Genomic DNA, 24,308 nt, shown 5'->3' with positions numbered 1-24,308 from the left:
GTTTTGATCTCCGGGTCAAAGCTTTAGCATGTACATTACATTTGTGTGGTTTCATCAAAGATGTGTATTTTGATGCCTGGTTAGTCTGATGTCTGGTAGTTCTTAGGCCTGGAAAAAGGCTCTCTCACATATGTTACAGTTGTGTGACTTCCCTTTAGAATGGTCTTTCTGGTGTCAACTAAGGCTTTAACTCTTGATGAAGGGTTTGCCATACTTACTGCATCTATAAGGTTTCTCTTAAGTATGAATTCTGTTATGATTAGAAGGCTTGAACACAAACTTAAGGCTTTGCTACACCCATTATATTTGTAAGGATTTTCTTCAGTACGATTTCTCTGAATCAAAAGATGTGAATATATTTTTTAAAAAACTCGTTATAATTATAAAGTTTCATTTTGCCTTAATGTGTGTTTTGCTCTGGTGTGAGTAATAGAGAATAGACAAAATCTGTCCCATAGTTTCAGAAATGTGAGTTTTAACACTAGAAGTATTCTTTGGCGAGGTGAAACTGAGGAACCATGGTTGATAGACTTCTCATCTTGATTACAGTCATACATTTTCCCTTCCACTTGAAATAGCTGTAGTTTCGGCAGATGTGACTGAGAGCTTAATCCAAGCTGAATTTTAATAGACTGAGTCCCTCAAATATGAAAAACAGCCAAGGAATGCCTCTAATTTAAAATAGATTGAAACAAACATATAGAAAAAAGAAAGTTGGAGGAAAACCACTGTGCATAAAGTTTAAAACTTAAAAAAAAAACTCTCTCTTCAGATAGATAAGTAAAATATTGCATCCAAAGAACAAGATACTCTCAAGAAGGAAAATTTCAAAGAACCAAAGCAACAACTCTTAAAATTTAAAAATACAATGCAGTAATGAAAATGAGAACCTGAATAGAAGGGCTGAGAGGTAAATTTGAGGAAATGTCCCAAGGAGTAAAGTACAAAGAGACTAAAAGGAGATAACAGGTATTAGCGGTCCTGTACCTAAATAACAGGAGTTTCAAGAAGACAGATCAGAAGAAATAAAGGGGGAAGAAATCCTCACAAGAATAATTTAAGACAATTTTCTAGAACTGAAGGACATGAGTTTCCAGACGAACAAGGCCCATCAAGTGCTTAGCACAATGGATGAAAATACACCCACATCAAGGCACATGATTATACAGCCTTACAACATTAAGGACAGAGAAAATGCTAACATTTTCCAGACTACTTACAAAGATAAGAATTTTATATACGGTTAAGCTATCCTATATGTGTAGGGTTAAATAGGTTTTCTGAATTTCTTTTCTCTTTTTAAATTTTTTTTTTTTTTTGGTAGAGAAAGTTCTTACTAAATTGCCCAGGCTGGTGTCGAACTCCTGGGCTCAAGTGATCCTCCTGCTGTGGACTCCCAAAGTGCCGGGAATATAGGCATGAGCCAGCAAACTCAGCCTTTTCTGAGTTTCAAGTTCTCAAGAACTATACCGCCCAAAAGTTCTTAAGAATTGTACCACCCATGCACTCCTCAGAATGCTATTGCAGGAAGTACTTCATCAAAATAAGATAAAAAGCGAAGAGGAAGATGTGAGACAGGAAACAGGGAGCTTAATTAGGAAAGAGGTGAAGCAAAGTTCATGTTGAAAGTGAGGGAGATCCAGGAAGACAGCACTGCAGTAGTCCTGAAGAGTAAACTATTCAGATTGGAACAGGTTAGGAGGCTCCAGAAGAGAGAATTCCAGTATGAGAAATCGAAATGCATACCTGGTATGAACATACTGGAACAATATTTAGATGACTGAGGAAGAGCTAAGGTGTGAATAAATGATGATTACATAGAAAGCTAAGAAGACAAGCAAAAAGAACAGTTACTAACTCCATAGAGAAGAAAGGAGGAAAAAGCAATCACTGTTATTTATTGGCTTAGCAGTTTTCATAATTACAATAATGTAAATTCTGAATTCTGGAATAACTAAAATTATGATACAAGTATGCTGGGTCATGGAGGTGAGGAAATGAAATACAAATTTTCATCTTCCAAAGTGAGATGACAATCAATACATAAAGCCTAAAACTGAAAAGCAAGTTATGACAGATTCTGTTCTGTCATAGGGAGTTCATGTTATTTAGAGAAATGGCAACAAAGAAGAAATAGCTGGGAGACTTGAAAGTGGTTGTCGCAGAAAGTTGGATTTGGGGATGGATGCAGCCAGACAGGAGACTGATTTTTGTCTGCTTTTTCACCAACACTTGCAGAATGGTTTGATTCTTTTTTAAATTTAATTAATTAATTAATTTATTTATTGAGACAGAGTCTTGCTCTGTCACCCAGGCTGGAGTACAGTGGTGCAATCTTGGTTCACTGCAACCTCAGCCTCTCAGGTTCAAGTGATTCTCATACATCAGCCTCCTGAGTAGCTCGGATTACAGGTGTGCACTACCGCATCCGGCTAAGTTTTGTTATTTTTGCAGGGACGGGATTTCACCATGTTGCCCAGGCTGGTCTTGAACTCCTGACCTCAAGTGATCCCCTGCCTCAGCCTCTAAAAATGCTGGGATTACAGGTATAAGCCACTGAGCATGACCCGATTCTTTAAACTATATTTATATATAACTTTGATGAAAATAAAAACTAAAACTAATGGGTCTTTTTTCTAGCTAATTCTTTAGTCTAAACCCATTTTTAGCCACATGCAGAGACACATGCCTGTAGTCCTAGCTACTTGTGAAGCTGAGGCAGGGTGATGGCTTGAGCCCAGGAGGTGGAGGCTGCAGTGAGCTATGATAGCACTACATTCCAGCCTGGGCAACAGAGAAAGACTCTGTCTATAAATAATAATAATAATAAATCCACTTAACTTGCTTTGTGTGCTACAAAACGTAATGTTAATTGTAAAAGTTATCATGTGCCTTTTGAAGACACAAAGAGATCCATCCTTTATGTTTCAGTTACAATATTTACAATTACAATAATAGTTGTTAGGAGAAATAATCTCCATTGTTTTAAGTAACTTTTATTAAGATTTTATTATGAGTAATTATTACACATTTATTGCTAAAAAAAATCTTATAAAGAATAGCATAACAAGATAAACTCCCAAAACCCAGAACTAACTCTTGATAGTAATATATTCATATATACTTTATTAATTAGGACAAGGTTTGGCTACATGTAAGAGAAAATACAAATCTATAGTAGTTTAAACACACAAAGTTCTATTCTCTCATGTAATAGCAGTTCAGACATGGGTATCTAGAGTTAGTATAGTAGTTCCATGAGGTATACATGGACATAGGCTCCTGTCAGCTTTCCACTCTGCCATCCCTGGGGTCTGGCCATTACCCTCATGAACACTGACAGAGCTCCAGCTATCATGTCTGTACTCCAGGCAGCTCGATAGAGGAAAGATGAGATGTCTTTAATGAAATTTTAGGAAGTACCACTCAACACTTCTCCTCATACATACTAAGATATTTAGGCCAGGGTGAGGCACAGTGACTCATGCACTTTGGGAGGCTGAGGCAGCCACATCGCTTGAGGGCAGGAGTTTAAGACAAGCCTGGCCCACATGGTGAGACTCTGTCGCTACTAACAATACAAAAATTAACTGGGCATGGTGGTATACACCTGTAATCCCAGCTTCTTGGGAGGCTGAGACAAGAGATCACTTGAACGCAGGAGGTGGAGATTGCAGTGAGCCAAGATTGCACCACTGTACTCCAGCCTGAAGGACAGAGCAAGACCCTGTCTCCAAAAGAAAGAAAGAAAGAGAAAAAGAGAGAGAGAGACACAGAGAGAGAGAGAGAGAAAAAAAAAGAAAGGAAGAAAGAAAGAAAAGGAAAGAAAGAAAGAAAAAGAAAGAAAGAAGGAAGAAAAGAAAGAAAGAAAGGGAAAGAAAGTAATTTAGGCCAGGCTTAGTGGCTCATGCCTATAATCTCAGCACTTTGGGAGGCTGAGGTGGGAAGATCACTTCAGCCCAGGAGTTTGAGACCAGCCTGGGCAACATGGTGAAATCTGGTCTCTACAAAAAAATATGAAAATTAGCCGGATGTGGGCCTGTAGTCTCAGCTACTCAGGAGGCTGAGGTGGGAGATCACTTGAGCCCAGGGAGGTCAACGCTGCAGTGACCCATGATCACACCACTGCACTTCATCCTGGGCAACAGAGTGAGACCTAGTTTAAAAAAAAAAAAAAGTTTAAGGACTTGTCCCCTAAAATTGTGAGTGCTGGCAAGTCTGAAGTTTGTAGAGCAGGCCAACAGGCTGGAAAGTCAGGCAGATTTTCTTCATTTCCAGGAAACCTAAGTTTTTGCTCTTAAGGCCTTCAGCTGATTGGATGAGGCCCACCTATATCCTTGAGGGGACTCTCTTACTGAAAGTCAAATGACTGTCTAGGTTGGACACATCTACAAAATTCCTTCACAGCAACACCTGTGAAATGTTTGATTAAATCTTTGGGTATTTTAGCTTAGCCAAGTTGACACATAAGACTATAACAGCAGTCTTCGTCATAGATTATACTACATATATACATTAGTATCAAACTTCTTCACTTGATTGTGAGAATTTCCCATACCATCAAATATTCTTATTAAACATAATATTTATCAACGTAGCTTAATATACCAGCATATCAAAATAAAGTAATATTAAATAATTTCCATATTCTATAACCTTTAGAATGTTTTATATATATACATATTTGTATAAATCTTAACAATTTCAGATTATTCATTAAATTTCTAAAAATGAGATTACCAAGTTGACAATCATGATTTATTTTTAAAGCTCTTATTCCTATTGCCAAAATGCTTTCCTGAAAGTTTGTACTAATTTACAATGTATTTATTACATTAATAATATATGAATTCAATGCCAGTCTTACTGCGCTCCACCCAACATTAGGTTTTATAATTTTGCTTCTTATCAATTAAACAGATGAACATGTTTTGTTTTGTACTTCTTTTTAACTAGTATATAAACTATTTTATCATTTGTTGTATTTTTATTGGCCATCTCTATTTCCTCTTTTGTTAACCTTGTCTTTATTTTTTGGCCAGTTTTTCCATTAGGCTGTTGGCATTCTTCTGATTGATATATGAGATGCTTATATATTAAGAATATAAATCTTTCTCTTTTTTTGAAAATCTAATTTGCTTTCCTACTTTTTTGTTTATTTTTATTTTTTTGAGACAGCGTCTTGTTCTGTTGCCCAGGCTGGAGTGCAGTGGTGCGATCTTGGCTCACTGCAACCTCTGCCTCCCAGGTTCAAACAATTCTCCTGCCTCAGCTTCCAGAGAAGCTGGTACTACAGGAGTGTGCCATCACACCTGGCTAATTTTTGTATTTTTAGTAGAGACTGGCTTTCACCGTTTTGCCCAAGCTTGTCTCGAACTCCTGACTGCAAGTCATCTGTCTGCCTTGGCCTCCCAAAGTGCTGGAATTACAGGCATGAGCCACCAACCCCAGTCTTTTTTCATATTATAAGGTTTTTAGTATGTAAATTACCCAAAGAAACTATACACACTTCAACTTTTCACTATGGCAATCAAAATTAATAAAAATGCAATTATATTATTGGTAACAAAAACAAAGGGAACTGAAACATGAAATCTCTATGAAAATGAAATTATTTTCATAGATAAATGAAACATCACTCCCCTGGATGACTCAGGTAACTAGTTATATCTTTCCAAAAAAAGTACATAGGAAAGCTCATTTTTTCTTCTAAAAATTCTTATTTATGTAATATTTTCTTCACTTAGTAGTATTACTAACTTTAGAATCTATTGATTGAATTGTCATTTCTAAGGAAAGGTTTTTTTTTTTTTGAGACAGAGGCTTGCTCTGTTGCTCAGGCTGGAGTGCAATGGCAGAATCTTGGCTCGCTACAACCTCTGCCTCCCATATTCAAGTGATCCTCATGCCTCAGCCTACCGAGTAGCTGGAATTACAGGCATGTAATTCCACAGCTGGCTAGCTTTTGTATTTTTAGTAGAGACTGGGTTTCACCATGTCACCCAGGCTGGTCTTGAACTCCTGACCTTAAGTGATCCTCCTGCCTTGCCCTCCCAAAGTGCTGGAATTACAGGCGTGAGCCACTGTGCCAGGCCTAGAAGATGTCAATATTATGTTTGAATTTTAAGATGACCAATAATTTTTTTAAGAAAAAATTTTTGGGAGAATAAACAAGGATCTTATGATTTATTTCCTATTTCTAAGGAAATTAAAAAGCAGCAGATAAGGGTATGAAATCTGTGATGGCAGTAATAGCTGCATGACGCTGACGTGCTGCAAATAAATGCTTGTGGTAATTTAAATGGACTCCGTCATTTGGGCCACGACACCCCAACGTGTTTTCCTTTCCTTTTTGGTAATTTTTAGGTGTTATCTCATTTACTATGAAAAGCACAATCATCCCACACACAGTTCTTGGATTGAATTTTAATGTAATCTGCACAGAATTTTAGCTTGAGATTGAAAATTAGAAGTGAAACTGAATTCTAAGCAAGTTATCTGACTTGACCAATAATTTAAACTTCTATAGTGTAATAGTAATTGAAACTGTTTTTCTACTTCATTTCAATTGGTGATGAGTCTGTGATTATCTCAAATAATTTCTTATATTGTCAGCAAAGCATCCAACTTGTTTTCATTTGTAATTCCTAAGGAAAAAAATGAGCTAGTATATATTTACTTATAATATCCCCACTTATCAAATTTATTGTTTATGTAATCTATTTTTATTTTCAAAATGTTTTTCTTTTTTCTCTAGTAGAAATGGGGTTTTGCCATGTTGCCCAGGCTGATCTTGAATTCCTGGGCTCAAAAAATTTGCCACCTTGGCCTCTCAAAGTGCTCGGATTACAGGTGTGAGCCACCATGCCTGGCCTAAAAGTTTTTCTTACATGGTTCTTTTTCTAATGCTTCTTTAATTATGAGTCTGGTTTAAAATCTTTTCTTTTTTTCTGACTGCATGCATTTTAATTTTTGTTAAAAAGAAAAAATTTCTCAATTTATCTTTTGTCTTTTCATTCTGTTTATGATATTTTAGGCATATCTTAATTCTAAATTTTAAATAGCCAAATTTCAAACTTCTGTTTTATGGTTTGAGTTCCATGTGTTTTTCTGGGTTTTATATGCTTTCTCACTGAAAGATTATATAAAATATCACTTGTGTTTTCTTATAGTACTCTTTTGTTGTTTTAAGTTAAATATTGTCATCTATTGAGATATTTTTCTTATTTTACCTATTAATATGGGTGTACTATATGACTAGTTTTCCCATAAAATCACTTAGCATTTCTTAAATAAACTGCCATATATTGTTATTTTAATATATTGCTTGATCTTTTAGGAATTTTGCATTTGTTAACATGAGTGATGTCATTCTATAAATTTCTCTTTTATGCTATCTTTAGTCAGATTGTGTTGATCATATTATGATGGCTTCTTAAATTACATCTGTTGGCTTTTCTTCCATCTCCATACTCTAACTTAAATAGTGACACCAATTAGCACTATTCCGAGGGTTACATCTTGAACACTTTCTCAGTTTCTTCCAAAGTTAATAGTCTGTATAGATTTTCTTTTTACTCCATTTTGGTAATTCATATTTCCCTAGAAGTCGTCCATTTCATCCAGGTTTTCAACTATATTTGTATGTAGTTGTACCAAATACTTACTTTCTTAATTTCTATAATGTCCTCTCTAATACTGTGTACTTAGGTTTTTCTCTCCATTAAGCTACTGTATCAATTGTTTTAATAATCAGTTCTTGGCCAGGTGCAGTGGCTCACGCCTGTATCCCAGCACTTTGGGAGGCCAAGGTGGGCAGATCATAAGGTCAGGTGTTTGAGACCAGTCTGACCAACATGGTGAAACCTCATCTCTACTAAAAATACAAAAATTAGCCAGGCGTGGTGGTACATGCCTGTAATATCTCAGCTTCCTGGGAGGCTGAAGCAGGAGAATCACTTGAACCCAAGAGGCGGAGGTTGCAGTGAGCCAAGATCACGCCACTGTAATTCAGCCTGGGTGACAGAGCAAGGCTCTGTCTCAAAAAAAAAAAAAAAAAAATCATCTCAGGCTGGGTGCAATGGCTCACCCCTGTAATCCCAGCACTCTGAGAGGCCAAGGCAGGAGGCCAGGAACTTGAGAGCAGCCTGGTCAACATAGTGAGACCTCCGTCTCCACAAGAAAAAAACAAAACAAAACAAAACAGCTCTTACATTTATCTGTTCTACTTTTTCTGATTTCTAATTAAGTTCCACTAAGTTCTATAGTAATTCCTTTCTTCTATTTGATCCAAGTTGAGGTTATTTTCTGATTTCTTGAATTTAAGTGTTGTTCTCCATAACTTACTCTAAGTCAGAAAACTTAGAAAGATATTGTATTTACTTTCTTAACTTAAAAGTTGTCAAAAGAACAATTTTGGACAATTTAAATTTAGCACAGCTTATTTGAGCAAAGAATGATTCATGAATTGGGCAGCACTCAGAAGCTGAAATGGTTCAGAGAGCTGCAATCTGCAACTGGGCAGTGAATATTTATAGCCAGAAATGGGAAGTACAGTTGGTCCCCTGTATTTGTGGCTTCTGCATCCAGAGATTCAACTAACTATAGATTTAATATATATATATATATTTTTTTTTTTTTTTTAATTTTTATTTTTGAGATGTCTCACTCTGTCACCCAGGATGGAGTGCAGTGGCAACTCTCGGCTCACTCCGTCTCCCAGGTTCAAGTGATTATCCTGACTCAGCTTCCTAGGCAGCTAGGATTACAGGCACGTGCCACCACACCCTCCTAAGTTTTGTATTTTTAGTAGAGATGGAGTTTCACAATGTTGACCAGGCTGGTCTCAAACTCCCAACCTCAAGCGATCCACCCCCTCGGCCACTCAATGTGCTGGGATTACAGCCGTGAGCCACCATGCCCAGCCAAAAAATATACTTTTTAAAAAAACCTAATGAGTGTATCAATAAAGAGGCCGGGCACGGTGGCTCACGCCTGTAATCCCACTTTGGGAGGCTGAAGCGGGAGGATCATGAAGTCAGGAGATCGAGACCATCCTGGCTAACACCTTGAAACCCCACCTCTACTAAAAATACAAAAAATTAGCCTGGCGTGGTGGCAGGTGCCTGTAGTCCCAGCTACTCGGGAGGCTGAGGCAGAAGAATTGCTTGGACCCGGGAGGCGGAGGTTTCGGTGACCCGAGATGGTGCCACTGAACTCCAGCCTGGGTGACAGAGTGAGACTTTTTCTCAAAAGAAAGAAAGAAAGAAAGAAAAAAGAATATCAATAAAGAATAAGATTATACAAATAAAAAATACAGTCTAACAACTATTTATATAGCACATACATTGTATTAGGTATTATAAGTAATCTAGAGATGATTTAAAGTAGGAGGATTGTGCATAGGTGTTATGCAAATGCTACATCATTTTATTTTTTATTTTATCTTTTAGTTTTTAAAATAAAAAGTTTATTTTCATTTATTTAAAAATAAAATTGGCCAGGCATGGTGGCTCACGTCTGAAATCTCAGTACTTTGGGAGGTCGAGGTGGTTGGATTCCCTGAGTTTGGGAGTTTGAAACCAGCCTGGTCAACGAGGCAAAACCCTGTCTCTACTAAAAATACAAAATTAGCCGGACATGGTGACACATGCCTGTAATCCCAGCTACTCGGGAGGCTGAGGCATCACATGAACCTGGGAGGCAGAGGTTGCAGTGAGCCAAGATCTCACCACTGTACTCCAGCCTGGGCGATGGAGGGAGACTCTGTCTCAAAAGAAAAAAAAATATATATTTTATTTAAAATTTTTAGAATTTTTTTCTGTATCTGTGAAAAATATCATTGGAATTTTCATAGGGATTTAACTGAATTGATTAATTGCTTTGGATAGTATGGACATTTTAACAATATTAATTCTTCAGATCCATAAACACAGAATATCCTTCTGTTTACTTACCTTCAGTTCACCAATGTTTCATAATTTCCAGTATACATATCTTTTACCTCCTTGGTTAAATTTATTCTTTTTTTGGGGGGGTGGGGGATGGAGGCTCACTCTGCTGCCCAAGCTAGAGTGCAGTGGTGCGATCTTGGCTAACTGCAACCTCCACCTCCTGGGCTCAAGCAATTCTCCTGCCTCAGCCTCCCGAGTAGCTGGGATTACAGGCACGGGCCACCATGCCCAGCTAATTTTAGTATTTTTCATAGAGACAGGATTTCACCACATTGGCCAGGTTGGTTTCAAACTCCTGACCTCCGGTGTTCCACCTCCCTCAGCCTCCCAAAGTGCTGGGATCACAGGTGCGAGCTATTGTGCCTGGCCATTTTTTTTTTTTTTGAGAGGGGGTCTTGCTCTGTTGCCCAGGCTGAAGTGCAGTGGCGGGATCTCCGCTCACTGAAACCTCTGCCTCCCAGGTTCAAGTGACTCTTGTGCTTCAGCCTCTCTAGTAGCTGGGACAATAGGCACCTGCCACCATACCCAGCTATTTTTTTGTGTGTGTTTTTAATATAAATGGGATTTTTCCTTGTTGGCCAGGCTGGTGATAGGAGCAGGAGACGGGAATACTGGGTAGAAGAGGGTGGTTCCCCGGCAAAAATCCCTCCTTTAAGCCCAGATACCCACGCAGCCCTAAATAAGAACAGGCATTTTTGTTTTTGCAACCAAAAAGGTGCCTTTTGGCCCACCACGCCTCCTATCCTGTCCCCATATAACCTCTCGAACCTCAAGCTCCAGAGAAGATTAGCAGGCGGGGAGACAAGGAGGCAAGCAGACCGACAGTGGAACAATGTGGAAAAGAAAGAGAGAAGAGGAGGGACTTCTGGACGTCAACAGGAATTGGATGGGGGGTGGTTGGAGAAGAGTCTGGCCACTGGGCAGCCCGACTCCAGAGGAAGATCATCTTCCCACTCCATCCCCCTTTCCGGCTCTGCATCCATCTTGCTGAGAGCCACCTCTACCACTCAACAAAACCTCATACCCATCCTTCAAGCCCGCATGTGATCTGTTTCTTCCAGGACGCTGGGCAAGCTCTCAGGATACAGAAAAGCTGTCACACTGGCCCTCTGCCCTTTGGATAAGGCAGAGGGTTCATTGAGCTGATTAACACTGAAGCCGTCTGCAGACTGCAAAGCTGAAAGAGCTTCATAACACTGAGGTTGCAGTCACCTACCTCTAGACACTATCGTGGAGCTGGAACCAAAGCACTGGCCCCGGCCTCTGCACCTGTCCATCTGCATGTTCCCCCTTACTCAAGGGAGCCGCATCCCAGTCGCACATCCTGCCTCCAGCAAGGGGAATCAGGCAACTCTCCCCTTTCACTGGTCTCAGCTACTGACCTCAAGTGATCTGCTTGTTTTAGCCTTCCAAAGTGTCAGGATTACAGGCATGAGCTACCACACCCGGCCATATACCATTTTATATAAAGATCTTGAACATCCGAAGATTTTGGTAACTGTAGGGGTTCTGGAATCAATCCCCTGGAAATACCAAGGTACTATTGTACAGAAATAAATTGATTGGTTACAGCTCTGAGTTTGCCTTATTTGGACATAGTCTAATCAGTTGGTAGCCTGTGACTAGCAGAAGCTCAGCTGTTTATGATTGGCTGAGACTCAGTTATTTATTATACTCTTAAATTAATATTCGGTTTGTTATATACTAAGTTGCAGTTCTTTAAATAGAAATTCAAATTATGGAGACAACCTCAGGCCAATGGCCTCCTGATTAACAAAGTAGACTGCGCATGTATATATACACACATATGTGTATATATATATATATTTTGCCTCCCCAGTTGACTAGATTATATATATTTGAGAGGTGCATGGATGTAAAAGAACAATTTTGTAAGAGTATTAGACATTTTCTTTCCTAAGCATGTAATTGTTTAAATGCAGGTATACTTTGGTTGCAATTTTGTTTTTAGCTCATTTGCCAGGCTAAAATTGAGCATGGAATTTAAAGAAAAGAGGTAAACCTGGCGAAGGCAGCCGGATCACAAGGTCAGGAGATTGAGACTATCTTGGCCAACATGGTGAAACCCTGTCTCTACTAACATACAAAAAAAAAAAAAAAAGAAAATTAGTGGGGCATGGTGCTGTGCACCTGTAGTCCCAGCTACTCGGGAGGCTGAGGCAGGGGAATCACTTGAACCCGAGGCGGAGATTGCAGTGAGTCAAGATCGCGCCACTGCACTCCAGCCTGGTGACAGAGCGAAATTGTCTCAAAAAAAAAAAAAGAGGTAAACCTCAGTACACTTCTCAGTACACTTCATATTCATGAAAGTCTTTACAGGGAAAAATGTTATGTCTCTGAATAAAAATATTTTTTCCTAATATATTCCTGATTTGAAAATTCAATGTTTAATTGATTGGGATGGTGTTATAAAAATATAGCGTCAGGGGCTGGGCAGGGCTTGGCCACACCTGTGATCCCAGTACTCTGGGAGACTGAGGTATGAGGATTACTTGAGCCCAACTAAAGACTAGCCTGGGCAACAAAGTGAGACCCCATCTCTAAAAAAACACCAGGCATGGTGGTGCATGCCTGCTGTCCAAGTACCAGGGAGGCTAAGGTGGGAGGATGTCTTGAGCCTAGGAGATCACGGCCACAATGAGCTGTGATTGTGTCACTGCACTCCAGCCTGGGCAACAGAGCAAGTCCATGTCTCAAAAATAAAAGTAAAATACAGCATCAAAGTAGAACTGAAATTCTCAAATTAGAATTAAAATTCTTATGCTAATGTTGGTTAAGTTTGGAATTAAGACACCACTGTATGAGAGGTGAATCACAAACACCAAACACTAAAACTAGTACAATATTAACATAATAGAAATGTACATTTCTTATATCTAGCTAAGCCAGATTCAAAATAGTGTTGGTATTTGAATTTGCAAGATAAAAAGTATATAAATATAACTGGAGAAGAATATATAGATAATTACAACTCCAAAATAGCCCCTGCAATAGATCATTAAACTGAGCCAAATAAAGTACCCTGCCCCCTGCCAAAACTAGTAGCAGATAGAGTGGGGGATAGAAAGAGCATGGTTTATTGGGTTTCTGAATTTTGAAAGACAATATATTATGTATCTTGGGTGTGTCAACTGCATCTCAAATGTGACATGTCCAAATTCAAAATTATCTTTTTTCCAACCAGGAACCATCAGCTTTCCAGTCACCATAACCTGCTAGAATGCGAGTGATTTTAATGAAACAGGCCTATGTGTTTGCCTTTGATTTTTAAATTATTCAGATGTTTGCCTAAGTGGCTTGCTCATAGTGTTTGTCCACCGCCTACAGGGTCTATCACGTATTGGCCTGCCAGCACGTTTCCAGCTTTATCTTCACTGCTGTCCACACGCATTTGGTGCTTCAGTTATATTGAACACCTGAAGTTCCTCGAAATGCCACGTAACAGTTAATACTCTTTGTGCTTAATTTTACCTCCTCTTGCCTCTTTCTTGATGATCCTTGATTCATTGATCATTCTTAACTTTTTATTTTCAAAGTGCTGAAATAATTTTTATTTTTTTAAAAACAGCTGTATCTTCAACTACCACTGTCTCCTTTTCAGTCAAGCTCCTTGAAAGAGTAAGTACTACTTATTTCCTGTTCACATTTCAACCCACTCGTCTAGTTTCTGCCCCTATGACTGATCTTTTAAAAGCCACTAAAAGCACAAATAAAATCAAATTTCCAAATCAAATGGACTAGTCTAAGTGTGTGCCCTAATTAACATCAAAAACAGCATTTGAAACTGTTTACTACTATTTATTTAAAAATGAACACACCTACTTATTTTTCTGTGCCTGTAGAAGACATGAAAAATATGAGCTAAAAGATAAAGTGTAGCAGTAGGTGCCTTGTAGTCCCAGGTACTTGGGAGACTGGGATTATAGGTGTGAGCCACCATGTCTGGCCTTATTTCTTTTGAGATCACACGAGATCAGATGTGTTCAGGGTCGTATGGCGGTAAATGGGCCTTGTTTCTTAATGGTAGATCCCAAGAGGAGAAAGGGCTAGGTTAAAGATACAAAGCTACAGACCTGGCATGGTGGCTCATGCCCATAATCCCAGGACTTTGGGTGGTCAAGGCAGGAGGATTGTTTGAGCCCAGGAGTTCAGAGACCAGCCTGGGCAACATAGGGAGACCCTGTATCTACAAAAATAAAAAATCAGCTGAGCAGAGTGGTACATGCCTGTAGTCCCAGTTACCTGGGAAGCTGAGGTGGGAGGATCGCTTGAACCAGGGAGGTTGAGGCTGCAGTGAATCATGATCATGCCACTGCACTCAAGCCTGGGCAACAAAGCAAGACTATCTCAAAAAAAAAAAAAGCTACAAACTGTTAACTGCTTATCAAAAAAACAGTTTATACTCCTAAAACATCATATGAGGATCTCATATTTATTCCCTTAACATTGAATTTAAAAAAGCAAAAACAAACCAAAAAATCTTTTATAATCCCACCACTTTGAGAGGCTGAGATGGGAGGATCACTTGAACTCACAAATTTGAGACCAGCCTGGGCAACATGGCAGAATCCTGTCTCTACAAAAAATACAAAAACTAGCCTGGCATACCTGTAGTCCCATCTACTCAGGAGGCTGAGGTGGGAGGATCACCTGAGCCCAGGAAGTTGAGGCTGCAGTGAGCCATGATTGTGCCACTGCACTCCAGTCTGGGTGACCGAGTGAGACCATGTTTCAACAAAACAAAACAAACAAAACATTCGTCTCTCCTTACCTTGGCCTCCCACTTCTCCTACTTGTGAATGCGTTGCTTCAGTCTGTCTCAGGCTTTTCTGACTATTCCACAGCATTTTGTCCTCTGCCTCTTGAATGTCCTCCAGGCATTTCAAATTCAGTATGACCCAAATTAAACTGATCTTCACTCCTACACTTGCTCCTGTTTTTGGTTAATGACATCATCAACCACCCAGGCACCCTAGTCAGAAACCTGTCTTTTTTTTTTTTTGGGATGGAGTTTCTCTGTTGTTACCCAGACTGGAGTGCAATGGAACGGCTCACCGCAACCTCCGCCTCCTGGGTTCAAGCAATTCTCCTGCCTCAGCCTCCCGAGTAGCTGGGACTACAGGCGTGCACCACCATGCCCAGCTAATTTTTGTATTTTTAGTAGAGACAGGGTTTCACCTTGTTGACCAGGATGGTCTCGATCTCTTTACTTCGTGATCCACCCGCCTTGGCCTCCCAAAGTGCTGGGATTATAAGCGTGAGCCACTGCGCCTGGCCAGAAACCCGAGTCTTTTAAGATGATTCCCATCTCTTATTTCCCACATCCAAAGAATCACTAAGAGTTTCAATTCCACCTTTTAAATCCCTCAAACACATCCACTCCGTCTCCACTGCCACTGCCCTATTCAAGCTTTTATTATTGAAACTGACTCTTCATTAGTCTCCTTGCCTTGTCACCCTGCTCCATTCCATACTACATCCTGCTACCAGAGTCATCGAAAATGAAAATCTGATCCTGTTAATCTCTGGATTCCACTTTCCTGTCCAATTTCATTCCTTGCCCTTCCCATCCATTTCCTTCTCCCTCTAGCCAGACAGAACAGAATTCCCCACTGCTTTGAACTTTTCTGCCAAGAATGTGCCTCTTTACGAATTCCTACTAATCCTTAAAGGAGCCTATCCAAGCACCCCAAATTACACTTTCTATTCAGCTTTGACACTTAACATTGCAATTTTGCAATTTTTGTTTAAAAATCTCCCTTATTAGATCGAGATGCTCAAGGATGGATACTATGTCATTCATCTTTTTATTTCTAGCACTAGCAAAGTTTTGGGAACAAAGTAGGCCCTCAATGTGTGGAATGAATGTTATTTCTGATAACAATTGATTTATTTCTTTGAGAGAGAGTCTCACTCTGTTGCCCAAGTTGGAGAGCAGTGGTACAATCACAGCTCACTGCAGTCTCTAACTCCTGGACTCAAGTGATCCTTCTGCCTCAGCCTCCTGCGTAACTAGGACTATAGACACATGTCACCATGCCCAGTTAATTAAAAAAAAAAAATTTTAGAGGTAGGTTTTGCCATGTTGCCCAGGTTGGTCTTAAACTCCTGGGCTCAAGCAATCTACCTGCCTCTGCCTCCCAAAGTGCTGGGATTACAGGTGTAAGCCATGTGTTCAGCCTCTGATAGCAATTTAAAAATTCCTTTCCATCTTCTGACACCATGTAATCATTCATCAAGTTCTACAGTCTCAACTCACCTAGTGTCTCTCTTACCAAATCCTTCTCATTTCCTATTTCTAAGGTCCACAAAACTATCATAATTGCATCCTGACAGGTTTGGGCACTTCTCCATACTTGGCCATCTTCATTACTGCTGGTTATTTTTCTAAAACACACAAGATTATGTTACCTAACTACTTAAAAAACAACTTTATTATTCATTATGAGTTGTAGGTGGTTATTTCTGAAGAGCATGGAAATACGTCGTACTAAGAATTGAACTAAATAAATGAATGCATAATAAGGGAGACATATTACCCACCAAATCCAAGGCTTAAACACGTTAAAGACTGCATTTAGAGCAGTAACTTTCAGAACCCAGCACCATCTCAACTCTTTAGCCCTGTCTCCTACTATTCTTCCTCCCTATCCTCAATACCCACTCTGGCCACCGTTCCTTAATGTACTGCCATATCTAGACTGCCCTATCACCAAATTCCTATTCACCCTTGAAAGCCAGCATCAGATGCTTCCTGGTTTCACCAAAAAATGGTATAATGGGGGTTTTACACCCTTTCCATAAACCTCATCAGTCCTCTCTAAGCAACCCAAATCAAAACAAAATATTTCACATGGAGTTTTGCAATCTATGTACACTATGTACAAAAAGCATCTTTAAAAATATATTTTTATTATCTGCAACATACTAAGTGAAAGCAAAGTACTTGCTATGCAAGTGCATCTTCAAGACAAGTCCCTCGGCCTACACTTCCAACTAGATTGCAGCTAAACTCCTCTCTAGAAATTCTGAAGCAGTCACAGACTATTAATTGCCCTAAGCAGCTTTCTCTAAGCTCTTCCTGACAAGCCGTTGATAGCTTCTCCTTCTGGGCCCCCATACATCTGACTATATACAGCTGTTATCTTACTAAACAATAGTCTAGTGTGTTATTTTCTCCTTTGGTTTTTTTCTACAATGGTAGCTCATCCAGGGAAAGGATTCTACTTAGTTTCCTCATATATAAAATAAGAAGACATATCTCATAGAATTAAATGTGTTAATGCATATTTAAAGCACTTATCATAGAATCTAACGTGTAGTAAGTGCTAAATGAATGTCAGCAATTCCTTTTCAATTTATGTTTGTTAAATGATGAAGCACTAGTACAAAGAGTCCCATAGCAAACAGACTGGTAGATGTGTGGTTCACAAAAGAGCATGCTATGAAAACACAGTATGTCCTGAAATTCTCTGAGCGGTTACTATGTAAGCAAAATGGCTTCCTAGTTATCTACTTGCAGATGTGATGTGAAACTGAATAGATTTTAATGTTTAGCAGTTTAAGAAGATTTTAAGACCTTAAAACTGGGAAAAGAAATTAAGTTTCAATTATAAATGTGTGAACTTCTGAAGAAGTTTATTGAAAGTAACACTTAAAAACAGTTTCACATTTGGAAAACATAGTGTCTTGGGAATCTGTGCTGTCTTTATAGTATTTCTTTATACTGCAAAGTATCTGCACTGCAAACAATCTGTAAATGTATTTGATCTCAGGTTTGTGAGAAAAAGTGTGTTGTGTGGTAGAAATACCAAAGTGGTATTACTGTGGGCTACACATATTGAATAGGGCTACAGATATTGAATCCTAGCCCACAAACGAGCTGTGGGATCTTGGGCAAGCTCTTAATTCCTCTGGGCATCAGAGCCCATCTTTGGAATTTGAAGACATAAAACAAAATTCTCATCCAGCTCTAAATTACAAAGTTTTTATAATACTGTATTTTGAACTTTTTCTTACACGATTCCCCCCATATCCTCTTACTAGAAACTTTTTTTTTTAAGGGCGGAAATCAAGTCTTATTTTCTTTACACACAAGTGCCGAAATCCAGAGCCTGTTTCTTGACTTTGAATTAGTTAATAATTATTTCTTGAACAAGTGCCCCTCTTCACAGCTTCTAGTTAAAAAAAAAGGCATAGCAAATTTATGGCATAATAGGTGAGCAGCTAACCTTAACATAATTGTATTAGAACAAATTATTGTGCATTAATGACTTGTATTCAATACAGTTATAGATTCTATTGTTATTTGTTGAAGACTTACTAATTTAAAAAAAGATTCTAAACTATTTTCTTAACTTCTGACATATTTCAGAGAATTATGAGTCACAAAGCTTTGAGGCTTATTTATGAAATCCCATAATCCTACAGGCAATATCAATATTCCAATATCAAAAGTACCCAAGTACTCGCTACAATGCTACCCAAGTAGCATTTTATAGAAAAGGTTTTTATCTTTGACTTACTACCAAAATTACATACTGAAAGGCAATCTGATCAAGGAAATAAGTAACTGGCATATACTGACACACCAAGAAAGCAAACATGAGTGTGTGCACATACATACACATACACACAAATTAACTCAATTGCCTCATATACTCATTTTCAAGTTTATAATTAGTGCTGGCTTACTGCAGGTGCAGTTCCAACATATCCCTAACATGGAATGGAAAATGGAGAATGAGTGACTACCTGTAAAGGAAGTCTATGCTTTTGAACAAGGGCAGATTCCCTTCTCTGGATATACCCCTAAAAGAGACAGGAATTCCATTTCTCTTGTTTTAGCCATGATGTGGCTGAAATTTGAGATGCACTTGCTTCAGAATTTCCTGAACCTGAATTGTTGGGAAAAAACTTTCCCAACACTCAGCTATCAGCCTCAATCACCTAAATGTGAGTTTGAATGTTATTCACAGAAAACTCTACATGAATGGACACAAGCACGTAAGTTTTTTATTGTTAAGTTACTATGTTACCTTATGCAGAGCAAAAAGTAAAGGGACTGATCTACTTGTGCATTCACACTTTAAATTCCTGAATAATGAACAAGTGAACAAATGATCAGTTAGGAAAGAAAAACTGAAGCAAGGGTTTCCTTACAAGTCTTCTAATTTCTCTAATAATTATAGAAAACATGCTCAAAAACTTTAGAAAAACATTTTTCTATATGTGATATATTAATAAACTGTTGACCTCATTAAAATGGAAAGACTTAATATTAAGGAAAGTTTATATCCAGGTAATGGAATTACCATTTGGATATAATATAAGCATCAAAAAAATAAAGGAGTGGCATAATTTAAATTTTTCCAAAATGTTAACAGTTAATGCTGAGTTTCCAGTTCCAGAATTGTCCACTCCCCTTGAGGTGAACAATCTTCAGAGGAAAAACTAGCCATAGTGATGTTTGCTGAGGAATCATCAAGTGGAGATGTTAGTTCACTCCATCTGTTCAAAGTGTCAATATGTGCTATACCCTGAGGTTTTGAGCTGTCTCGTGCTAAAAGTAGTGTCTGATTGATTAGATACTGTGCTAAATTTAAGTCTTCAGGAACGGAATTTGTAACATCTAAGTTTGAATCCTGTTCAGACAGCAGTTGCTTTAGTAGTGTCCAATCTTGTTTTGCAAAATGTTGGTCATCTTCAAAATCCGTATCTGTAACATGTGTTTCTGATTCCAGTTTCTGCTCAAGTACTTCTATTACATCCATCTCATATATTGGCGAGAGGGTTTTTGAAGGTCGATGGTCATACATGCAGGTTTGTGCCAGTGTGTCACAATCATCTATGTCTCCTGAAATAATTCATAATACTACACAATGTAAAAATTGCACATGTTGGTACCCTTCAGAGTTTTGTAGAATATTAACACAATATAACAGTGATAGTCCAAAAAAAAAAAAAAACACAGAATGGGAAAAATAACATTTATACAAAATTGACAAGATTTTTGAGGCATTTATTTTTCTGTTAAAAATTCAAGGGTAACGTTTAGCAGCAAAATCAACATAGGCAACTAATAATAATTCTCCATACTTTAATTTGAAAACTTGTGATACAGAAAACATGATTTAAACATAAACATAGAATGTGCACATATATCTAATTCACTACAATAGAAAAAAAATTAAAAAAAAAAGACATACTGTTTTGATGACTTTTAGGGTAAGTCCATTGCAAAAGGGGAATAAATACATTTTACCTAAAGGCTTATTTGTATATTGCACATGCAAAGGAAGATGCAAGCAAGGACGAACAAACAAAAAAGTACAACTTTAAAGACCTCCTTATTCTTCCGATTTTGCTGAACAGGAAACTACTGTTTTCTTAGTTATGATAAACAATAGCTACTCAGTTAGCCACTACTGCATATTTTAAAAGTGGGTCATTAGTCTGAATTACTATAAGGAAGACAAAAACACAAAACAATTAGACAGAAAATCATCTAAACAATATGAAATAAGCCTGGGCTTTTTTCATATATTATCATTGCTTCTAAATATAATCTCTTTTAGGAAATTTATCTTTTTATTTGAAAATTTTAGAATAGAGAGATCCTGAAAATTTTAATCTCTGTAAAATGTGTATAAATTGTAATAATCAATCTAGTTGTTAAAATAGTTCAGTGCTTTTAGTTACATATTACCAGAGTTATTGCACAGGCCTCTTATATACTATCAAGTCTATAAATCATACCCAATGTATAATAAAATTTCTAATAGTCAATAATTCTTGTGTTAAATTATACATAAATAACTAGCAGCAAACTAAGTTTTTATTTTTATTCTTTCATGTAAAATCTCTTAGTAGGTTACCTCTATCTAATAAAGAATCAAAATTTTTACTAGATATTACTTCTTCATTAGGATTTTAAGTGAACAATAAAGAATGAATGGCTAATTTTCATATTAAGAAATTTTTCATTTAAAATTTTAATCTGTTAAGTAATTATTCTATCTGACTAAAATATAACATCCAGGGCTTCAAACAACTTTAATATTTTATAAACTTATTTTCTTATGCATTTAGCATTTCTATTTCTGTACATTACCTGCAGATAAAGCAATATTAGCTTTTTCAGTAGTTGTAGAATGGCTCTCTTTCACTGGAACTTCCTGAGACTGAACTTGACTCCGAAAGGAGTCTAGGGATTTTGTAGAGTTGGTCTTTGGTATGTCAGAATTGGGTTCTCTTTGATGAAGCTCCAAATGACATGGTCTTTCTTGAGATTTTACATCACTATCCAAGAATTTGCCGCGTTGCTGAATGTCATTATTCACATTGCTTCCATTGTTTTCCTTTTTATCTTCTGGAAGAAGCTGTCTGCCTCTTCTGGATAGGATGTCTATTGTGTTCTTTTTTTCTGTGGCTGAAACACTCTGTGTGTCTTTTCTTGAAGAATCAATGCTACTAAAGAGAGTACTTTCATTTTTATATACACTATTGCCTTTATTTTGTTTACATTCTAAATTATTATCTTCACTTTCTTGCGAGAATCTGGAATAGCAGGTCCTTCCATGATGTTCATGAGAAATGCCATCAAAAACATCAGAAGGTGAAAAAGAATCTATAGAAGGCTGAAAGGGAGTATGGACTTCTCCTTCATCAGATCCCAGCTCTTCACATTCATCGACTGAAAGTAAAACTGACCTTTTAAACTTTTTATTTGCAGAAAACTCACGACTTTCATTTTCAGTTGCATCTTCAAAAGCTAAATTAATAATTCCCTGAAACTGCTGAGGAGCTGGGTTAGATATACGGAAATTTTCTGCAACATTTTCAGCTTCAGATCTTTCGTCTTCTGTTTCATCTGCTGAAGAAGATACCTGATCTATTTCCTGAGCAAATTGGACACTGCCTCGTGGAATATTTTCTTTTTCCCTAGGGTGAACTATTGCAGATCGAGACCAAAATTCTGGCCTTTTCCTAGGGATTTCATCATCACTTGTTGAATTAACTTGGAAAAGATCACTACTACTTTGCTTTTTCATTTTTACTTCAATTCTTAAATTACTATCATAAATTTTTAATTCTTCAGGAGTACTGGTATCACTGCTACTTCTTCCAAGAAAATCATGGCACAGCATAGTGCCACATTTAGAGATACCTCTGTCATTTGACCCATCATCATCCTGAGACCCTCCAGCATCATAGTCTTCAGACCTGGGCTTTATGTCATCGGAGGATGTGGTAGCACTGCCAGTGTCAGATTCAGGACTCTCTCTCTGATGCAGAACACCAGTACTCAAATTCCAGTGACCCGCAAATGGAGTTTCTGGAGTTCCATGGCTCTCTGGAGATTCTGATGTTTCCATATTTTTAGGAGAATTTTTTCCTGATTGCTGTCCCAAAAAACACTTGGAGGAAACATCGGAGTCTGCTGTAGCATGCTTGTCTTCATCCATAGCAGAGTCATCAGATAACTTACTAGGAATTGTCAGTCCTTCCACAGGAACTTTAGATTTGTTGTCTTCTTGAGCAGAATTTAAGGTATCATTTGTCCTTTCAGGAACACACAGTGAAACATCTTCATCACATTTAATACCTGATTGTTTGTCTGTTTCTTTTCTCCCTACTTGGTTCTCCCTATCTGATATCAAATGGATTTGCTCTGCATTTGTTGAGTCTAAATCACAAACTGGATTAGAGTTCAAGGAGTTTTCATTTGGATTTGAAACAATGTATTTTAGGGCTGTGGTGCTATAAAATTTTGAATTTACATTATCACTCCCATCAGAATGATAACATATATTAGCTGCATTGCAATGATCTGTTTCTTTGTGATTGGGAAATTTTGTTTTACCTTTATCTAAACAAATCTGTTTTGATTCCAGTTCATGTTTTAATGTTTTATCCAGCTTTGAAATATTTTGGCATTCTAACACTAGCTTCTCTTTTCCTTGATCATTTAATGGCTTTTGTGGGTCAGGCCTGCAGGATGACTTGAATGCTTCTGCATCACTGATTTCAGATGCAAGATTAATGAGAGATTGCTGAGGCTTCTGTTCAGAAACACTGTCCTTGTTGTTATTATCACGCATATCATGAAACATACTTTTTTGGACAACAGATATTTCACTTTTTAAAGGACTTTGAGAGGAAGGCTGAGTTTTTGATATAACCTGCCCAGGAAGCATTTTCTGTTTAGAATTTTTATTATTCAAAGTTTCACCTTTCTTTGACTGATTTAAATTTTTAGGCATTGCCACTATTTTTGCATTAACCTTAGGCTTGACCATTTTTCTCTTAGGTGCTTGTTTCTCTGTAGTTGTATTGTAGTCCAACTTTGCCATATTTTCATCAGACCTCCTTGGAGAGACTGAAGATTTTACTGAGTCTGGTGACTCTCCTAGGGATCCTAACAAAAGTTAAGAGGATATGTTCAGAAATATAATATCACCTCCAATTTGTGAGTAAAATTTAATATTTGTTTTAAAATTACTTCAGAAAAAATAAAATCAAGAACACAATGGAAGGATAACATATCTGTGATCAAATAGACAAGTACAGATTAGGAATCAGTTACATGATAAAATAAAAAAATACTTTTCAATTAAAAATATAGAGGGACTACTCGAGGGTCCTAATAAAAATTACTAAAATAGGATCTCTCTTCCTCAAGTAAAGAGACTTGATTCATATGCCAAAACTGGATTTGCAAAAAATATATGAGTGAAAAAATCGGATTTTCTTTTATCAAAGGAGCAAGAAAAGTCTTACCTTTGAAGTTTTGAAAGAAAAAAAAATACCGTGTTCTACATAGCTGAAAAGGAGAATCAAGCTAAATATAAAAAGAACTGTTACTATTTTGCAGTTGTTTTCTTCAAATATGAATAAAACCAATTTACTTGTCATTACCAGATTATTATCACTGTAGCTCATTAGGGTTAACAACTTGGATCTCCTTGGAAACTAAAACTGCTGACTGGAAAGAAGGCGATTAATTTGGGGAATCCATTTGTTTACACTGGTGGAAGTCTTAAAGATGATATTTTGGACATTCAAATCTGTCAAACAGAATTATCAAATATTTTGAAATGTTTAATATTTAGCTGTTACTAGGATATGAAAATGTTTTCTCTGCCTTATTTTTGATTTTCAGTATTAATTCATAATCTAAATAAAAACTGTTCTTAGGATTTTACAAACTGCTCTTACATATGTGAATGCTTAGTGCATAAAACCAATTTTGAAAATCAGTTATTATGTTAGCAAATTATGCAATCTGATCAGTACTCTTTTTCTTTTCAGAACACTGAAAAACAATGAGCT

At 37.5% G+C, this 24,308-nt stretch overlaps 1 protein-coding gene across 10 annotated transcripts in view; it reads right to left on the bottom strand.

The window, feature by feature from the left end:
- Positions 1 to 18,967: 18,967 nt before the first annotated feature.
- Positions 18,968 to 24,308, bottom strand: part of BTBD8 (BTB domain containing 8) — a 99,705-nt gene continuing 94,364 nt past the window's right edge. For all 10 annotated transcript variants that reach the window (XM_078332423.1, XM_078332427.1, XM_078332426.1 and 7 more), the window contains 2 exons: positions 21,088 to 23,394; positions 18,968 to 19,830 (listed from right to left, as the gene is read on the bottom strand). In XM_078332423.1, the coding sequence (XP_078188549.1) occupies positions 19,361 to 19,830; positions 21,088 to 23,394 (2,777 nt within the window). In that variant the 3' untranslated portion in view covers positions 18,968 to 19,360. The remainder of the gene's footprint in view (positions 19,831 to 21,087; positions 23,395 to 24,308) is intronic.

Source organism: Callithrix jacchus, chromosome 7 (assembly GCF_049354715.1).
Source record: "Callithrix jacchus isolate 240 chromosome 7, calJac240_pri, whole genome shotgun sequence".
NCBI lineage: Eukaryota > Metazoa > Chordata > Mammalia > Primates > Cebidae > Callithrix > Callithrix jacchus.
The sequence above is the reverse complement of the archived record's forward strand: the minus strand, read 5'-3'. Positions and strand labels throughout refer to the sequence as shown.